The sequence below is a fragment of the Anopheles coluzzii genome, chromosome 2, assembly GCF_943734685.1.
Source record: "Anopheles coluzzii chromosome 2, AcolN3, whole genome shotgun sequence".
NCBI classification, from domain to species: domain Eukaryota; kingdom Metazoa; phylum Arthropoda; class Insecta; order Diptera; family Culicidae; genus Anopheles; species Anopheles coluzzii.
Window position 1 is genome coordinate 16,725,190 of NC_064670.1, and position 15,378 is coordinate 16,740,567.

The following is a 15,378-nucleotide window of genomic DNA, read 5'->3' on the forward strand; positions in this document are numbered from 1 at the left end:
CACTCAGCATCATCCCCCTTTAACGAACTTTGTAAAAATAGAATGTAATAATTCATCGTGGGTTTTTTCCTCTTTCGTTTGCATCAAACGCACGCTGAGTGTTGCGCTGGGTTTTACGCAAAACGGCACGGTGCGGGCGTGTGTGCTTGCGCTAGGACAATCGGTCAATTTTACCGATGGTCCTCGGCGGACGACATCGACTCGCTGCATTCCGTGTTGCCATTAGACATTTAATTACTCGACCCAGTCTTTCGCTAATCGGTTCTGTTCTTGCGGGGAGAGGGAGTTCATTATTCTTGTGTCACATTCGAACGATTGAGTCGCAACAAAACGAAACAGAAATGGAGAAACGACACACCGCATCAACGGGAGATTTGGTGGGGCCGATCACTGGCACAAATTGATCACGCTCTTTCCTCCAGCCCGCGTACAATGCCGCCGCGCAGAAGTTGTTTGAACAAATGCACTTTCCAGTCGGTTGCACACTTCACAAGTAGGGCCGAACGGCGGAACGCACCGCACCACAGCGCCGCAGCGCGTCATTGAAGTGTGCTATAAAATATGAAATCTGGCGGTCACAATATTTTTCTCCTCCTCATTTACAGCGGAATGTGGTTTGCAATAGACCCATCATTTCCGCCGATCTTCCGCCATAAACACTCCCTCGCTCTATCTCTCGCTGTCTCCTTCAGGTACGCACTTAGTGTGCTGTTTGCAAACAATTTTATAGCGACGCAATCATACTGAAATTGCACATAAACCAGCCAATAAGCTTTTGCTAGCCTTGTTAGCACCACCGTCGCCCAAAAGCAGTTGCAGCTTTACAACATTTTAAAGCAATGAAGAGGAGGATCTTGTCAGAAGGGGGTAGTGAGATGCGTCCGATGTTGTCGGTACGCGCCAGGCACCTTGTTTAGCTTTAATCCTTTCATCGGGGTTGTAATTCAAGCTTTCACGCGGGTGTGTGTGTGTATTTCATCATGCTTTTACAATCCGCAATATGATGAAGGTTTACAATAAAAACAAAAAACGAGACACTTAAATCCAAACCATTACTGCCATGGTAACCTTAGCAAACCGCCGCGAACGTCACGAAAAAGTCATATAATTATGAGCCGTATGAGATGTAGCCCCTTTTGCTGGATAATGCCTTCCTGGATATGGGGGCCTTCATAATCAGCGCCCCGAATTCTAAGTGTGTGTGTGTGTGTTTGGTGCTTTCTTTCTGTGCCTGCTGCTCGGAATGTGATATCTCCATGGAACGAGGATCATTACTCCCCAAGCACACGGAACAAGCTTCAACACAAGAGTTCGCATCTCGCACACGAGATCGCTTGTGTCTTGTGTGTTTCGGACTATCCCGAAAAGGCTTAATGGGCAAAAGTGTGTGTTCTTTCCCTTCCCGCAAATAAACAGCGAGCATGGTTGCTTGGTGGATGATTTGCGAGCCCGCACAACAGCGGGAAGGTGAGCGATCGTACATGTGCGTGTCTGTGTGTGTCTCGGTATGTTTATATGACAAGTTTACGATCGCCCAAAAATCACCATCATAAAGAGTTAATTTTGGATCAGGCATGGTACCTTCCTGTCCGTTGTTAGTTTCCTTCTGCTTCGGTTCACCCCCTCGCAAGGGTGGTGGTACCGTTACCGTATTTACACTTCTCTCCTTCGACTTCGACTTTTAAGCTGGTTACCGTTTTATGGTGGCTTATGGTGGAAGTGTCGGTCACATCTTCTGCGTGCAGTTAATTTGCCTGCCAAACACCAGCCGACCTTCGATCCGTTTATGATCGCAACAAACCGTACAAATATCCCTTTTTCGGGCGACGGGTAGCTGCTAGCAGTTGGGTAGTGTGTGTGTGTGTGTAGGTGCACTTCCCTCCTGATTCGCTCGGTCGGCAAAACACCCTTAGCGCTTGTTAATAGGACTGTTGTGTGTCGGTTTTCTTTTTTCGCCCCGAAAATCCAATCAACTTTGTGTGTTTTTCTTGTGCTGGGTTGTGCGCTCTCCAGGGTCGGTACTTTCTTCTTTCACCGGATTAGAATGAACCCGGTTGAGGCACCTATAGATGCTGGGGTTTTCTACCTGTGGCGAAGGAGGAGGTCATTCCTGAATGCTCTCTCTCTCTCTCTATTTCCCTGTCCCTCTGTTGTACCTTTCGCCAAACCAGGCATCAGGCGGCAGGCTCATTCTGACAAGGAAAAGACGAGTTCCTGCTGACTCCCGCTGTTAAGACCCGCAGTTAATCAGAGGGTTCGGTCCGGGCATCCCTCTTTTGCCTGCCTAACCAATATCACCATCTCCCGCTGACATTTGCATCTACTGGCATACACACACACATGCAGGCTCTTATTCACACCCACAAATAAGCGCACATGCCGGAGTTTCACGGTACCAATAATCAGGGCTTTTTATTGGCAGGAGACAACTCCCAGCACGGCATCCCCCTCAAAAACGGACCACCGCTTGACTGTTTGTTTCTGTTTGGCCGACGAACAAACACACACGCACATGGGCATACAGAGTTCTAACGCTTTATGGTGCGCGGCAAACCCCGAAAACTGAAACTGTCTTTAAACCGCCCAAACTGTCCGGGCCGGCCAGGCCGTCACACACTACCTGTGGACGGCTGGCACGATCGACTTCTTGGAACGTACCACACCAACCCTAACCTGGGCATTCCTTGTAAAAACTCCTCCGAACTCGGAAAGAGATTATGATGGGTTTGAAATTTGCATTTAAATTAAGAATTCTCGAACGATCCTCGAGCGCGGTGCGCGTTCCGGCGCGGAGGTCCACGAGTCCTCCAGCATCCGCACGAACCCAAATTCCACCACTCCTACATGCTTCGTGCGCTCTCGCTCCTTCTTTCCTGCTCCCCAAATATCCCGTCCAACCAGTCTATTTGTATTGAGACGCGAACACACGGCCAGAAGGCGTCTCGCGATCGCGGTTCACCCGCAAAAACCCCAGGAAGGAAAAACAATCACCAAACTTACCCTAGGCTGTGCCATGTGTGTAGATCGTTGAAGTAGTCGTTGTTGCTGGTGAAGCCGGAATGTGGTTCGCCGTGGCGCAAGATTTCGGCCGTTTTTGCCACGTTTTTCTTTCTTTCTGCTGGCAAGCGGCCGTTTGGCGTGTGTGTGTGTGTGTGTGTGGTGGGTGTTGTAAGGGCACCTCCACTCGCGGTTGTTTTGATTCGCGCTTGATGCGGCACACGTTAAGTATTGATGCCTGCTGCCTGCTGCCCCTCGCCGGGGGGTAAGATCCTCGCGTATTACACACTCGCGCACTTATCACCGCGCTTTCACATCAATCGCCATACATACAACACACACACACTCGCGTGCTCTTTTAAAACATACGCACATACACACACATACACATAAAAACTACACTCCCGTGTATGTGACTCTATGCACACATACACTCACACACACATATATTTGCAATACCCATGCAACACACGCGGGCAACACGCGCTCTATACGCACTGCAACGGTACGCCACCACTAGCACGGTGCATGATGCGTTTTCTCTATCTATGTCGCTGAACGCAAATCGCCCGAAAAACACTCTCACTCACTCACTTTTTTTTGTTGCTGTTGTTTGCACGCGAAATCACTTACAATTACTGTTTTGCAGAACCTTGGTGGTGTGTTGGGGTTTGTTTTTTGTTTTATTCTAATGCTCTTCTTAACCTTTCTGTTATCCCGTCGGACCTCTGCTACCGCTCGCTCACCGCCCAATATCAGTGCCACCGGAAGCATGCATTACGCGACTGGTGACGCGCGGAGCTGCAGTAGCTGCAAACGGATGCGATCGTTCACGATCATTGGGGGGGGGGGGAGGTGTGCGGGGCGCCGAACCGCACAACGCACCTGTCGCTCCTGTCCCTCGCTGAGATCCTGCGATGCGTTTGCCCTAGTTGCTGGACCACGAAATTTTCCACCGACTTCGAAGTGTACCAAGCAGCGGCGGCGACGGCGGCGTTGTGTGATTGTGTTTATCTCGCGTTTTTTGTTCCGCACGCGCGCTTGTGTATATATAAAGGTATAGGCTGTATAATTTGTATATAAAGATAACTTCTCTTAACGCTGTGCCGCTGCGTGATGTATCTGCGTCGTTGTCGTTTTGTTCTTGTGCTGTTGTTTGCCACTCTCTCTCTCCAGAACCAGCACAAGGTACTTTGCTTAGGCAATCTTCACTTCTAAATCTATCATCAGTTTCGTATACTTGCTCCACAACAGACACCGCGCGCCGGCAGATCTTGCGGGGTCGCTTACTGCTGCTGCTGCTGCTTTTACCCACGGCTCGATCACGGGCTACACTCTCCAGGAGATCATCAGGCAGCGCGCACCCGATAGAACGCGCTCTATCGGCTAGCCAAAATGGTGGATGTGTGTTTGTAAGAATCTTTTTGTTTGTTTTAATTTCACTCTGGTTCACTGATGATGTGATCGTGTGCGCTGTCGTATGTTGGTTGTTTTTTGGTAAAACTTTTGTTGCTAAAAAATAAAGCTACGCTTTTTTTCCCTCACTTTCCTCGTTCCGGCACGTTGTGTTTTGTGTTGGTTTGTGTATACCTTGGTTGTTGCGTTTCAAGACGCTCGTAGCCTGCTTCAATGTTACAATTTCGTATACCTGCTGTATTCTGCTGCACTTTTCTGCCGCTCTTCGTATCACGCCGTAGTAGTAGGTAGCGGTATTAGTAGGCTAGTAGAAGTAGTAGTAGTAGTTGTTGTTGTAGTTAATTAGCAATAGAAGTTGTTCGCTTGCAGTTGCAATGAGCTGATAAAAGGTAGGTAGTGTTTTTTTGCTCTTGCATTCAACGGACTCCAGACAGCGATTCGTACATTAAAGCGTTGTTCCGCAAGTATTGGGGTGCCGTTTTCGGGGGTAGGGCGAGGAGGAGTCAGATATTCTGATTATTATTTTCTCTCTCGTATTTTTTTTTTTGTTTTGTTTTTGGTGGTTTGGTGGTTGCAAAAATGCCGTATACTGGGTTGCTAGGAAACGTGCGATACATGTACACTCCCGCCTGTCAGTGGGTTGAGAATGCGGCTCCGCCTCGCCGGAAAACGATCACATCCTTTGCTTGCGCGGGTACTGGCGGCGCTGTTTTTATTTTCCCGTCGGGGATCCAAACCCGGCCGCCCGCGGAGACCGTTCACGCCGAAAGCTTCCGAAGCCCTTTGCAGAAACTGTAAACCGCCGGTACAACCGCCGGAACAGCCGCCGGTTGTTAATGTCAACGCGAATTATTTACGCACACACACACACGCGCACACGCACAAAAAACGGACACTTAGACACAATTTTCGTTGTTTTTCTTTTTTTGGTTTTGGTTTTGTTCCGCGCGCGCACTGTTTTGCGTGTTTGTGCTCCGTTGTTTTGCACACACTACCACGACTGAGCTACTCTGACTTTTCGGGAACGCAACGGAAACTAAAGAAACGATAGAGAAAGACAAAACAAAACACTTAGAGAGCACACTCTTTTAGGCCGTCGCGCACACTGTCGCATTGGGAATTTGTTTCGTTTCTTGCTGTGGTTTGTTGCTGCTGCTGCTGCTGCTGCGTGTAACTTACACACACCGCGGGCGCCGGTAACGATTTAAATTTAATTTTGATATAAAAAATTTCAAACTAATAAATGATGATAACCTAACATCGAAGGCCGAAAAGGGGAGGAATGTTGGGATGAGGCAACAGTTGAACAAATCAAAACGGGAGAAGAAACAAAAAGCCGCTTGGCTGAAAACCGCGGCAAAAATTAATAAGGGACCGCGCGATCGGCAACAGAACACACGCGCGCGCCCGTATCGATACGTTGCTGGAAAACTGCAGCCGGCCGAAAATCGGTTTTGCAAACCAAAAAAGGGCACCACACTCCACTCCGTTGTTACTATTATTGTTTTGCGGGTGGCACAGGCCGCTGTTGATGCTGCTGCTGCTGCTGTTGCTCTTCGCGCGAGATGGGTTTTTGTTTTTATGTGTCGCCCGATTAGAGGATATTAATTTCCATAGCCCCGGTTGGCAATATATTTTCCCGGTCAGTGTCGGCCACATACACACGCTCACACACGCACTCGTTCTCTCTTGCTCCCGTCGTGCGGGCGTTCGGGTGTAGTTCGGTGTGAGAAAAATGGGCCCCGCTGGCTGACTGGCTGGCTGGTTGGCTGGATCGCTGGTTGGCCTGGTGGCCTGGCGTTTGGCGCAAAATTGGCCGTTTTTACTCCGAGGGGGCCCAAAAGTGCCAAAAAACCTTTAAGTGTGTGTACGCGCGCGGCGACGGCAAACACGGTCCCAAAAAAAAAAAAAGAACGTTCGAAGGGAGGACGCGCGCGCGATTCTGTATATTTTTTTATTGTTGCACCGAACAACACGAACAACAGTACACGGTAACGACACACGGGACAGCGTTGGTCACACTGGTTGCGGGGGCAGCGCAGCAAACACACAACCACGACCAACAACAGTAAGTGCAGCAACAACTAACGAAACAGCGAATAATAAAAAAATAATAATAATAACCCACTAAAACACGAACGGTGATTTCTCGTCGTACGCACGCTGCTTTTCTCCGCTCTGTGTGGGGCACGGGCGCTGCTGCTTGCTGGCCTGTGTGCGCGCGCTCTAGTGTGGTGCGGTGTGTGCTGGGCTATGATGATAATAAATGACTAAACGCGCTCGAAACGACCCAACCGAACGGAATCGGTTTTCTCGTGCGCTCTCGGTCGCGTACTTCGGTCGCTTCGCATTCGCCGTACGCTCCGCTGCGCTGGTGTGAGTGTGACGGAGCAACATTTACTCACACGCGCGCACACACACACACACAGGTACGGCTCATCCACAGCACCCCGGACGTATGACGGATGGGATGGAGCGAGATGAGCACAGTGCCCACAGTGGTGAGATGAAGTGAGCTGCCGCTGGCGGCGACGGCTGCTGCTCACCCGCCTTTTTTGTGTATGCGCGCGCGGTGCAAATGAACCTACCTACACACAAACACATGCACACGCGCAAAGCGGAGAAGGACGATGACAACACGACGGAGGCACGGTAGGTTTCGATGGTGGTGGTGGTGGTGGTGGTGGTGAATGGGAAGGTAATGGCGCGAAGGTATTATATTGGAATATATCCCATCGTTCCTATGGGAAAGTAAGTGCCGATGGATGGGGAAACGCGGTGGGCTGGAAAGACGCGTGCTCCAACGTGATACGCGAAACCGAATCGTCACAACAATGATGGGAAGGAAGGCTGCAAGGTGACGAGATACAGCCACCAGCACGCACACAGAACAATAGCCCCGCCGGCCCCGCAAAACCACCGAGTCTCCACACGGGATCGTCACTTGCGCGCACTTGCCGGTCGCTGAGCAAGATGTTCGCGTGATGGTCGGAAAATGTATGCGTGTGTATATATATATATATATAGATATGTATAAATACAAAATATATTTGTGATGCTGGCTGGCTGGCTGGCTTTTTTTTTGCGCGCGAGACCAGTCCGACGTTTCCGTTAACTTCGACCCGGTGTGTGTGCACGTCGTACGCGGTTCGAAGGCAAATATACACTGTCAATCAACATTTATCTCTGCCCAGCCTCTGGCCCGCGCGCACACACGACAACGGCGATGATGATCCACGTTGGGGCTGGGCCACGGGTTCACGGATGGAATCCTCCCGGCCCACCCTCCCCCCCCCCCAGTACACCCCACTGACCAAGGGTGGATCCATTTCGACAAACCCGGTGGAAACAACACCGCTTTACCTTGGCGCTGTTCTGTTGGCGCGCGAAAGCGAAACAGAGCATCGTTGCCCGCGCTCGTGCGGAGCGAGACGGCACGAAGCAGAGAAAATTTATGGTCCCGCCTCTTCACCGGCTCGTTAAACACGCACACACACACACGCGCGCAACATGGAGAATGCGAACACGAGGGAAAGGAAGAAGAAAATGAAAGATGCCAAACAAACGGGGCCAAGTGAGCGAGAATGAAACGCTGCTCACCGCGAGCGGCTCACGCGTGAGCTGTGGCTCATGCTCATCCGCTCATTATTGGTGCTTTCTCACCGCTCGCTCTGGTGTGTTGTTTGTTAGTTTCATAGTGTGCGTGTGTGTGTATGTAACAGAGAGAACGCTACTGCACGAGCGAACGGGATGGCAACACCCATTGCGCTCAAGCACAAGAGAGCGAATGCGTGTGACCGCGTGCTGCCCCGTTTGAATGTGTGCGTGATTGTGTGCGCGAAAAACGTGCTTCTGCTTCTTACTACCTTCTCTCGCGCTCGCACACACACACACACACCACCCAAAAACCTAAACCCATTGTGCTGCACGCAAACCCATCTTGAAACAAAAACAAAGAATAAAAATTGCGAGCGAAAAAAAAGAACGACCGAGTTATCATCATCGTTTCTCACTCTCGTGTCTCGGGTTAGCGTCTCTGCAGCAAAACACACAGCAAAAGCACCGTGCAACCTTTCTGCCCACCCCCCCCTCAAGGGGGCGGGGTATGATTGAGAGAGAAAAAAGCGCACTGGCTCCGCCTATTGCGCCACGAGCAGCTGCCATTGGGCCTATGAAAAGTGATGGCAGTATGCTATTATTTATACGGCTGATTGAAATGAAGGATGTTATGGGCCGGAGATTGGTGGGTCAATTTCATGCCACCACAAAATTCCTCCATCCAGCCAGTGTCGGTGGGGTTTTGCGGTACAGCGAGGGTAGACGGGGTGCGGAGGACGGCTGTCACTGGGTGCTGTCGTCGTCGCTTTCCTTCATACGCGCAGAAGCCGCTCACATGGCCAGGCCAGCACTGTGACATCATCTCCGTGGCGGAGCGCTCCTCAAGAAAGTGCTCGCAAAATGACAACAACGACGACGACGACGACGACGGCCAGCACACGAAGGCTAAGGCTAAGCCAACCTTCCGTACTTTGTGTTTCTGTATGTGCGTGTGTTTGTGTGTCCGCTGCCGTCCGCATGGCAAGGAAAGACACAGCGCGGTGTGCACTGTGTGCCTCGCTGTGCTGGGACGCAGAGAAACAAAACTCCGTCACAAGCGAAAGAAGGCAAGGCAAATCTGACTCGATTCTCGACGCGAAAAGGCGGCATCAAAAGCACCCCCCTAGCCGCTTGTTTTTGGGGGAAGGTAGAGCGGGACAGCGAAGTAGAAGAAAAAAACTAAAACAAAAATACAGCACACAGCGCATTTGCGCCTTTCGCCTGCCCGCCCGTCTAAATACACACACTTTTCAAATCCGCGAAGCAATAGAGCGAAGCCAGCGAACGCGCGAATGATGAAGATGTGCGCGCGCGAGCGAGCGAAAGCGAGAAGGCCATGTCTGCGGAGAAATGAACGCAAGGCAAATGTGAGCGAGCGAGATAGAGTTCGAAAAAGCAACCAAAAAAAAAAAAAAACAAACGAACATCCCTCTGCATATTAGAACAAGAGCTGCGCAAATGTGAATTTTTCATACCAACTCAAGCCGGGCCCGATGGATCCGGACCGCTCGGGCTGTGGAACGGATTGGATGGATGGATCGTCGGCCTGGTACGGTATGGCAAGTACGCTGGCTAGCATTTTCCTTCCTTTGTTTTTGCATGAGCTCGGGCGCAATTCCCGATGTTGCACTCCAGCATTAGCTGGGAAGGAAACTTTGAGCCTCTGAAAGCGAGGAGCTTGTGTGTGTCTTTTTGTCTTTTTTTGGTTATACTTCTAGTTCATTGTTGCTTGCTATCAACTCCGACACACACACAAACACACAACTCATCTCTCAAACATCTCCCCTTTCCGTTCCTTTTGGTTCGTGATACGGTTTTGTTCGTTATTTTCCAATTTTCTTACTACCACCATTCCCCACCGTCATCAGTTGGAGACCGGTGCTGGAGCAAATGGTGGAGGAGAGAGGAGGGGGAAGGGAGTGAAATCATCTCGTCCCGTTGAACGAAAACCCGTTAGCGATGGCTTTTGCTAACGCGGGAATATGGCTCGAGCGAAAAGGAAAAACCAATTTCGCGTGCCCGAAAGGAAACTCCTTTAATTTTGCTCCTTTCTTACTGCTCCCTACCGCTTCCTGTGCCAGCCCGCCTGCCCTCTCAGGGATGCATGAGTAAGGAAACATTCAACGGAAATAAAAGAAAAATAACTCGGTGATAACTATGAGAGAACCAAAAAGAAAAAAAAATGAAAGAAAACTAAAACATGCAAAAAAATAAGGAAAAACCCCTTTTTTCTTCATCCACTTTTTTGGAGCTGATACAAGAGCCAAGAGTACAGAGGGTTACGGTGTGAGTGTTTGAACGAAGGAGAACGGAGATAAAGGATATTTTGCAGTTTTTTTTTTTTTGCTGGTTTTGTTGTTGTTCTGCGCGAACGAGCTTTTCATTTAAGATTGCAACAAATTCTTAACTTTTCCATTTAATCTTTTGTGCAATGTGCGCCACCCCCACCAGCACTCGCTTATCGGAGCATCGCTCAGCGGTGGCAAAAAGCAAACACATTTCTTTAATGCAACAACGCACAGCATCGTTGGGTGTGTGTTTTATTCCTTTTTCCTCCCCAGACGGTTTCAGCAAGAACATCGGGCAAGTTAATAGAGCGAGCAAAAGCGGTTGTAATAATAAAAATAATTGCTTCACGGTCACTACGGGCGCAGTCGTTGGTGGTGGGACAGCCAGAAGGTGGTGCCCAATGACAAACGCGTGGTGATTCGTGGTTCGCCGTCGAAGAATATGCATATACCGCCGTACACAGCAGCCGTACGATGAGCGATGACACGAGCGATGAGCAGGCCTTGCCGTTGTCGTCGTCAAATTATGTAGTGCCCATAATAATCTCACCTGAGCTGGCACAGGCTCGGCAAGAGCGGGAGAGGGCCAATGCACGCTAGATGGTGTTGATATTCGCACCCGCGCGCCCGTGCACCGAAAGTGATGTAGTGATGTCAAAATTATTTAAATCTAATGATAGCGCACGACAAATGAAAATTTGTTACCCCGGGAGAAAGAAGCAACAGCACCCTTCATGTCCCTTGGTCCAACGTTGGAAGGGAGTACACACACACACTCACACAAACAATAACAGCAGCCAGAGCACAATATTAACAACCATAAACATTAGACAGAGAGAGGGAGCGCGCGCCCGCGCGTGTGTGTGAGTGTGTGGCTGCGCGAAAGGAAGGGAAGCGTAGAAAGGATGCACGAGAGAGCGAGACGGCAGATGTCACCGGGCGTCGTCGTGCGTCATTTTGTTGTACTCCAGATTGTAATATATGCCCTCTCATCTCACCCCACTTCGCTGCACGCTCCACGGACGGGACAAATATCCTCGCCAGAAGGACCCCATGCCCGAGCTGTCCCGCGTAGACGACGTGTGGCGCTGTGTTGCCATCACCGGCCAATTCCTTCACGCCAGCTTTGAAAGTAATGAAGGTGTGTGTGTGTGTGTGTGTGTGTGGGATGCTTCTTCCTGCGTAAAAGGGGAAAGGGATTGCACCGGCCCGCTGCTGGCCGGAATCGATCCGTGCACAACCGCATTTATTATCCGTGCAGTGCGCGTCGCTGTGTCCCATATGTTCGCTCCTGCTGGGGTCTGCCACCATGCTCTCTGGCACCATGCGCGTGCTGTACATATAGCTGTACAATACAATTTTGATCGCTTCACGGGCTGATGGAATTTTGCTCCGTTCCAAATGTTCCGGAATGCCGTCGCATCAGATCAGAGCTCGGCCTCGGCATTAGAACCCGTTGCGGCGTTGCTAATAGCGCACTGTCCGGCTGTGTGAGTGTGTTTGTTTGCGGAATGTGTGTTCGATTGCGCGTAAGCGCAAGGAATGCGTGAGCGTTTCGGTGTGATTTGCGCCCGTTGCGCTGCTAAATATTGAAACATTTCAGCCCCGCCATCCCCCCGTTGCTTTCATCTAGTGCATTTTTTGTCGGCTCGTTACGTACGACATATCATTTGGAGGGCGCGCGCGTTTGTGTGGGGGAATGTCTTGTCTAGTTTTTTTTTTTTTTTGGTTAGCTTTATTTCACCCCAAACAGCTGTCAAAAAATGGAAGCGCAAGCTAAAATCGCCGTTGTTGCTGTCGCTGATAAAGAAAAACCCCGAGACCTGCGGCTTTTTTCCCACAGCAAAAAAAAAAAAAAAAAAAACGAGAGCGCCACCAAAAACCTTGAGCCATAGTAATGAATTACGATTAATGGCGCCAATATGTTTAATGGTGCTTTTTCCAAAAACCACGCTCCGCAGCGCTGCGTTTGTTCATTTCGTCTGGTGTGTGTGTGTTTGCGTGTGTGTCTATGTGTGTATTTGTACGGATGGGACACACACGTTCGCTCCATTCTTGTGACAAATCCAACCTGCTAGCTGAGGAAGGAAACGGGGCGGATAATTCAAGACACATACACACATTTCATTCCCGGCTAAGGATTGGCCAGAAATCTCTCCGTCTATCCGATTTATTTTTCCCTGCCTTATCACGCGCCATAAAGAGAAACAAACCCATTTTTGGCTACAGCGAAATGTTGTCGCCGCCACCACCGCCACTCCGTGTGTGACATTCATTGCAGCAAAAATTAAAGAACAGAACCACCGCACCCGCGGCTGCTTCTGTCAACCACGCTGGAGCTGGAATTTTAATCATAGCAAGCGTTTGCCCGAAAACCGCGCTTTCGCGCACTACACACAAAACGGGTTCGCCTAGCTTCGTCGCGCGTTCTGTTGTTTATGACGCATGAAAACGGCCTGCTTTGTTGGCTGACGGTTTGTGCCCCGGTTGGTGTGCGAAGTCGTTCGGCACAGCACGGTAACCAGCAAATGAGCTGCTGCTTCACGCGTGGGCCTCTCCTGTGAGTCGAAGCCCCCTCCCCACACACACACACACACACATATCGTCAGCCGAATTTATCGAAGCAAAAGTTGTGCCAATTTCGGTGCCAATTCCTGCCCCGCCAAAAAACACCGGCGTCAGCCGTTGGATTGATTTTTGCAATGGCAGAACGCATTGGCAGTGCCGCTTTCTTGGTGAATTACGCTCGCCCGAAACAATATCACAACCATGGTAGGCATACACACACACACACGATTAATAGCAAACTTTTCATATTCATACATCGTTTCGTGCAGGTGCCGTTTGCTCTGTACCCCTACATGCGCTGGATTGAAAGGTTTGCCCATTTTCGTTCCTGGTGGCACAAAGTGACGCGATTTTTTGGGAAGTTTTGATCAACTTTAGCTTTACAATTTCACTCGCTCCAGCCACCCTCGCTGGAAGATGTGTGTGTGTGTAGTTTATTGGCCATAGAGACGCTCCAAACAAGCGGCTAACCGTTCGACAAAAACCGTCCTGAGCAGCGCATTCAAAATACGGAGCGTACGAGAAGTTTAAATTGGGCCGTCGGTGAAATTTTCTATTGCTGTGCGTTTGCTTATTGCTTTTGGCCGAACGGGACGCGCACCCCGTAGCTTTCGGGCAGGGTGTCGTCGTCGTGCTCTGAGGGCCAAGCGTGCCAACCATTTTTGCCCAGTCATTTTGGTAAGCGTCGAAACGGGCCGGGCATGAATGAAGGTCCGGTCGGGAAATCGGGCTTAAATTCAAGTTGGTTTCCAAGTTCAATATCGGCTATGCTTGCGTGCGATGAAGCAGATAGGTCATGTTTACACAGTTTCGTTGAAGATAAAACAAAATGATTTAAGCAAATTTAATTCAAAGCATTCTTTATCGTCCTCGTTGACGCTGTTTGCTTGTAATTTTGCTGCAATTAATTGCTGTTGGATGGTCTGGGGGAAAAAGAACGGCACTGTTAACAATAAATGTTGTTTGAAAAAGAGTGCTACTTTCAATTTAAGATGAAATCGTTTAATTATACTTTTTAAAGAAATTTAAGAATAAGTCTTATAAAGAAGTTGTTGGTGAAGCAGTGATATTAGCATGGAAAAAACTACCATATTTACTGTATCCTACTCATTAACTACGCGAATTGTTGTAAAGGAAAATAAATTCTTTGTATGACAACTCTTCTCAAAATCTTAAAAAATAGCAAACTTTGAGACTTCAAATATTAAATTACAATTAAAAAAAACTGTAGAGTACCTTTAAAATAAATTAACGAATCATATCAAAATAATATATTTGATGTAGGATAGCACACGGTTCGGGCAAAACTGTAATACTTTGGCTTTGGCGTTGTATTAGGTAAATGGTTTGGAAAAATGGCTTGGCGTCGAAATTCGTGAATAGTTTGGTGAAGGATATTCATTTATTTTTAATTTCATTTACTTTAATAAAACAACTGTTTTGCCACCTTACTCCTAACACTGTCAAAATCAAATTTTAAGTATGATACTGATATATGATATAAATATAAATTATTTTCTAAAGTATTATTACGTAGTAATTATTTTTATTTATTATTTTTACTCATACCAAATTCTCACAGATCAATAATGAAGCGGGTTTTGCTTTCTTTGAGAGAAAAATATTGTAATACAAATCTCTTGGAGTAACGCTTTGCTCAGCTTTTTTATTATTTTTAAGTCCACAAATTATATACCGTTTCATGCGACGAATGTTTAACAATGCTTTCTTACAAAATTTTATAAAAATGCAAAGAGAAATAAAATAAGATTAATTTTATTTTATTAACATTAATTTTATTAGTATTTCCACTTCCACTTCCATCCAACTGCTATACAACATCTGTATACACACACGCGTAAGCAATAGCTTGACAATTGAAACCTAACATTCTTGATAACTACAATTTACAATAATTTATAAAATTTATTTTTTTCATTTCTTTTAAACAGATTTATTTCATTTTGAGTATGACGGCTTTTTACTAGCCGTATTGTTAACACTTTTTGTGTTAACGGTTATATCAATCTCAAGGTATTTCCCCCTTGTTCTTTTGTCTTATTCCGGGCATACTCGGTTATTTTCTTCCAATTTAATGGTGAGGCAATATTTTGACCAACAAATATGAATTGTGCTTTCCTGGCGTACACACGTTAAACTATACTTTCATAACAACACATAGTTTGTTAGAATCATTTAGGTTGTTTACGTGAGTGTTTGGGGTCCTTTGGGGGAAAAAGGGTCTTTTTCTCAATGTAGCTGCCGCATTGCTATAAAATAACATCGTTGAGAGCGAAATTTCCGATACGTTTAGATAATGAGTGAATTATCAAATGTATATCGTTAAGAAAATGAAAACTACATGTCAAACAACGAAGCACCAGAATGATATCGCATTGATATAGTACAAATAGATAGTTGGACTTAAAGAACCCGAAAACATACATTGACTATGACTAAGGGACTTCATTCAACCCTCGGCGCATAGTTTAAAGACCGTTGGTTTACATGA

General features: G+C 47.9%; 1 protein-coding gene across 8 annotated transcripts in view; it reads right to left on the reverse strand.

Annotated features, from left to right (window-relative positions):
- The window catches only part of LOC120948957 (homeobox protein homothorax), a 190,508-nt gene extending 182,893 nt beyond the window's left edge, over positions 1-7,615 (reverse strand). Inside the window, exons 1-3 of one of the 8 annotated variants that reach the window (XM_049607107.1) lie at positions 6,576-7,417; positions 6,394-6,497; positions 3,001-5,449 (exon numbers count right to left, since the gene is read on the reverse strand). In XM_049607107.1, coding sequence (XP_049463064.1) covers positions 3,001-3,015 — 15 coding nt within the window. In that variant the 5' untranslated portion in view covers positions 3,016-5,449; positions 6,394-6,497; positions 6,576-7,417. Of the gene's footprint in view, positions 1-3,000; positions 5,450-6,393; positions 6,498-6,537; positions 7,419-7,454 lie in introns of those variants that run through there. The other 7 variants (XM_049607105.1, XM_049607108.1, XM_049607106.1 and 4 more) reach the window with 7 other exon arrangements.
- Positions 7,616-15,378: the final 7,763 nt, after the last annotated feature.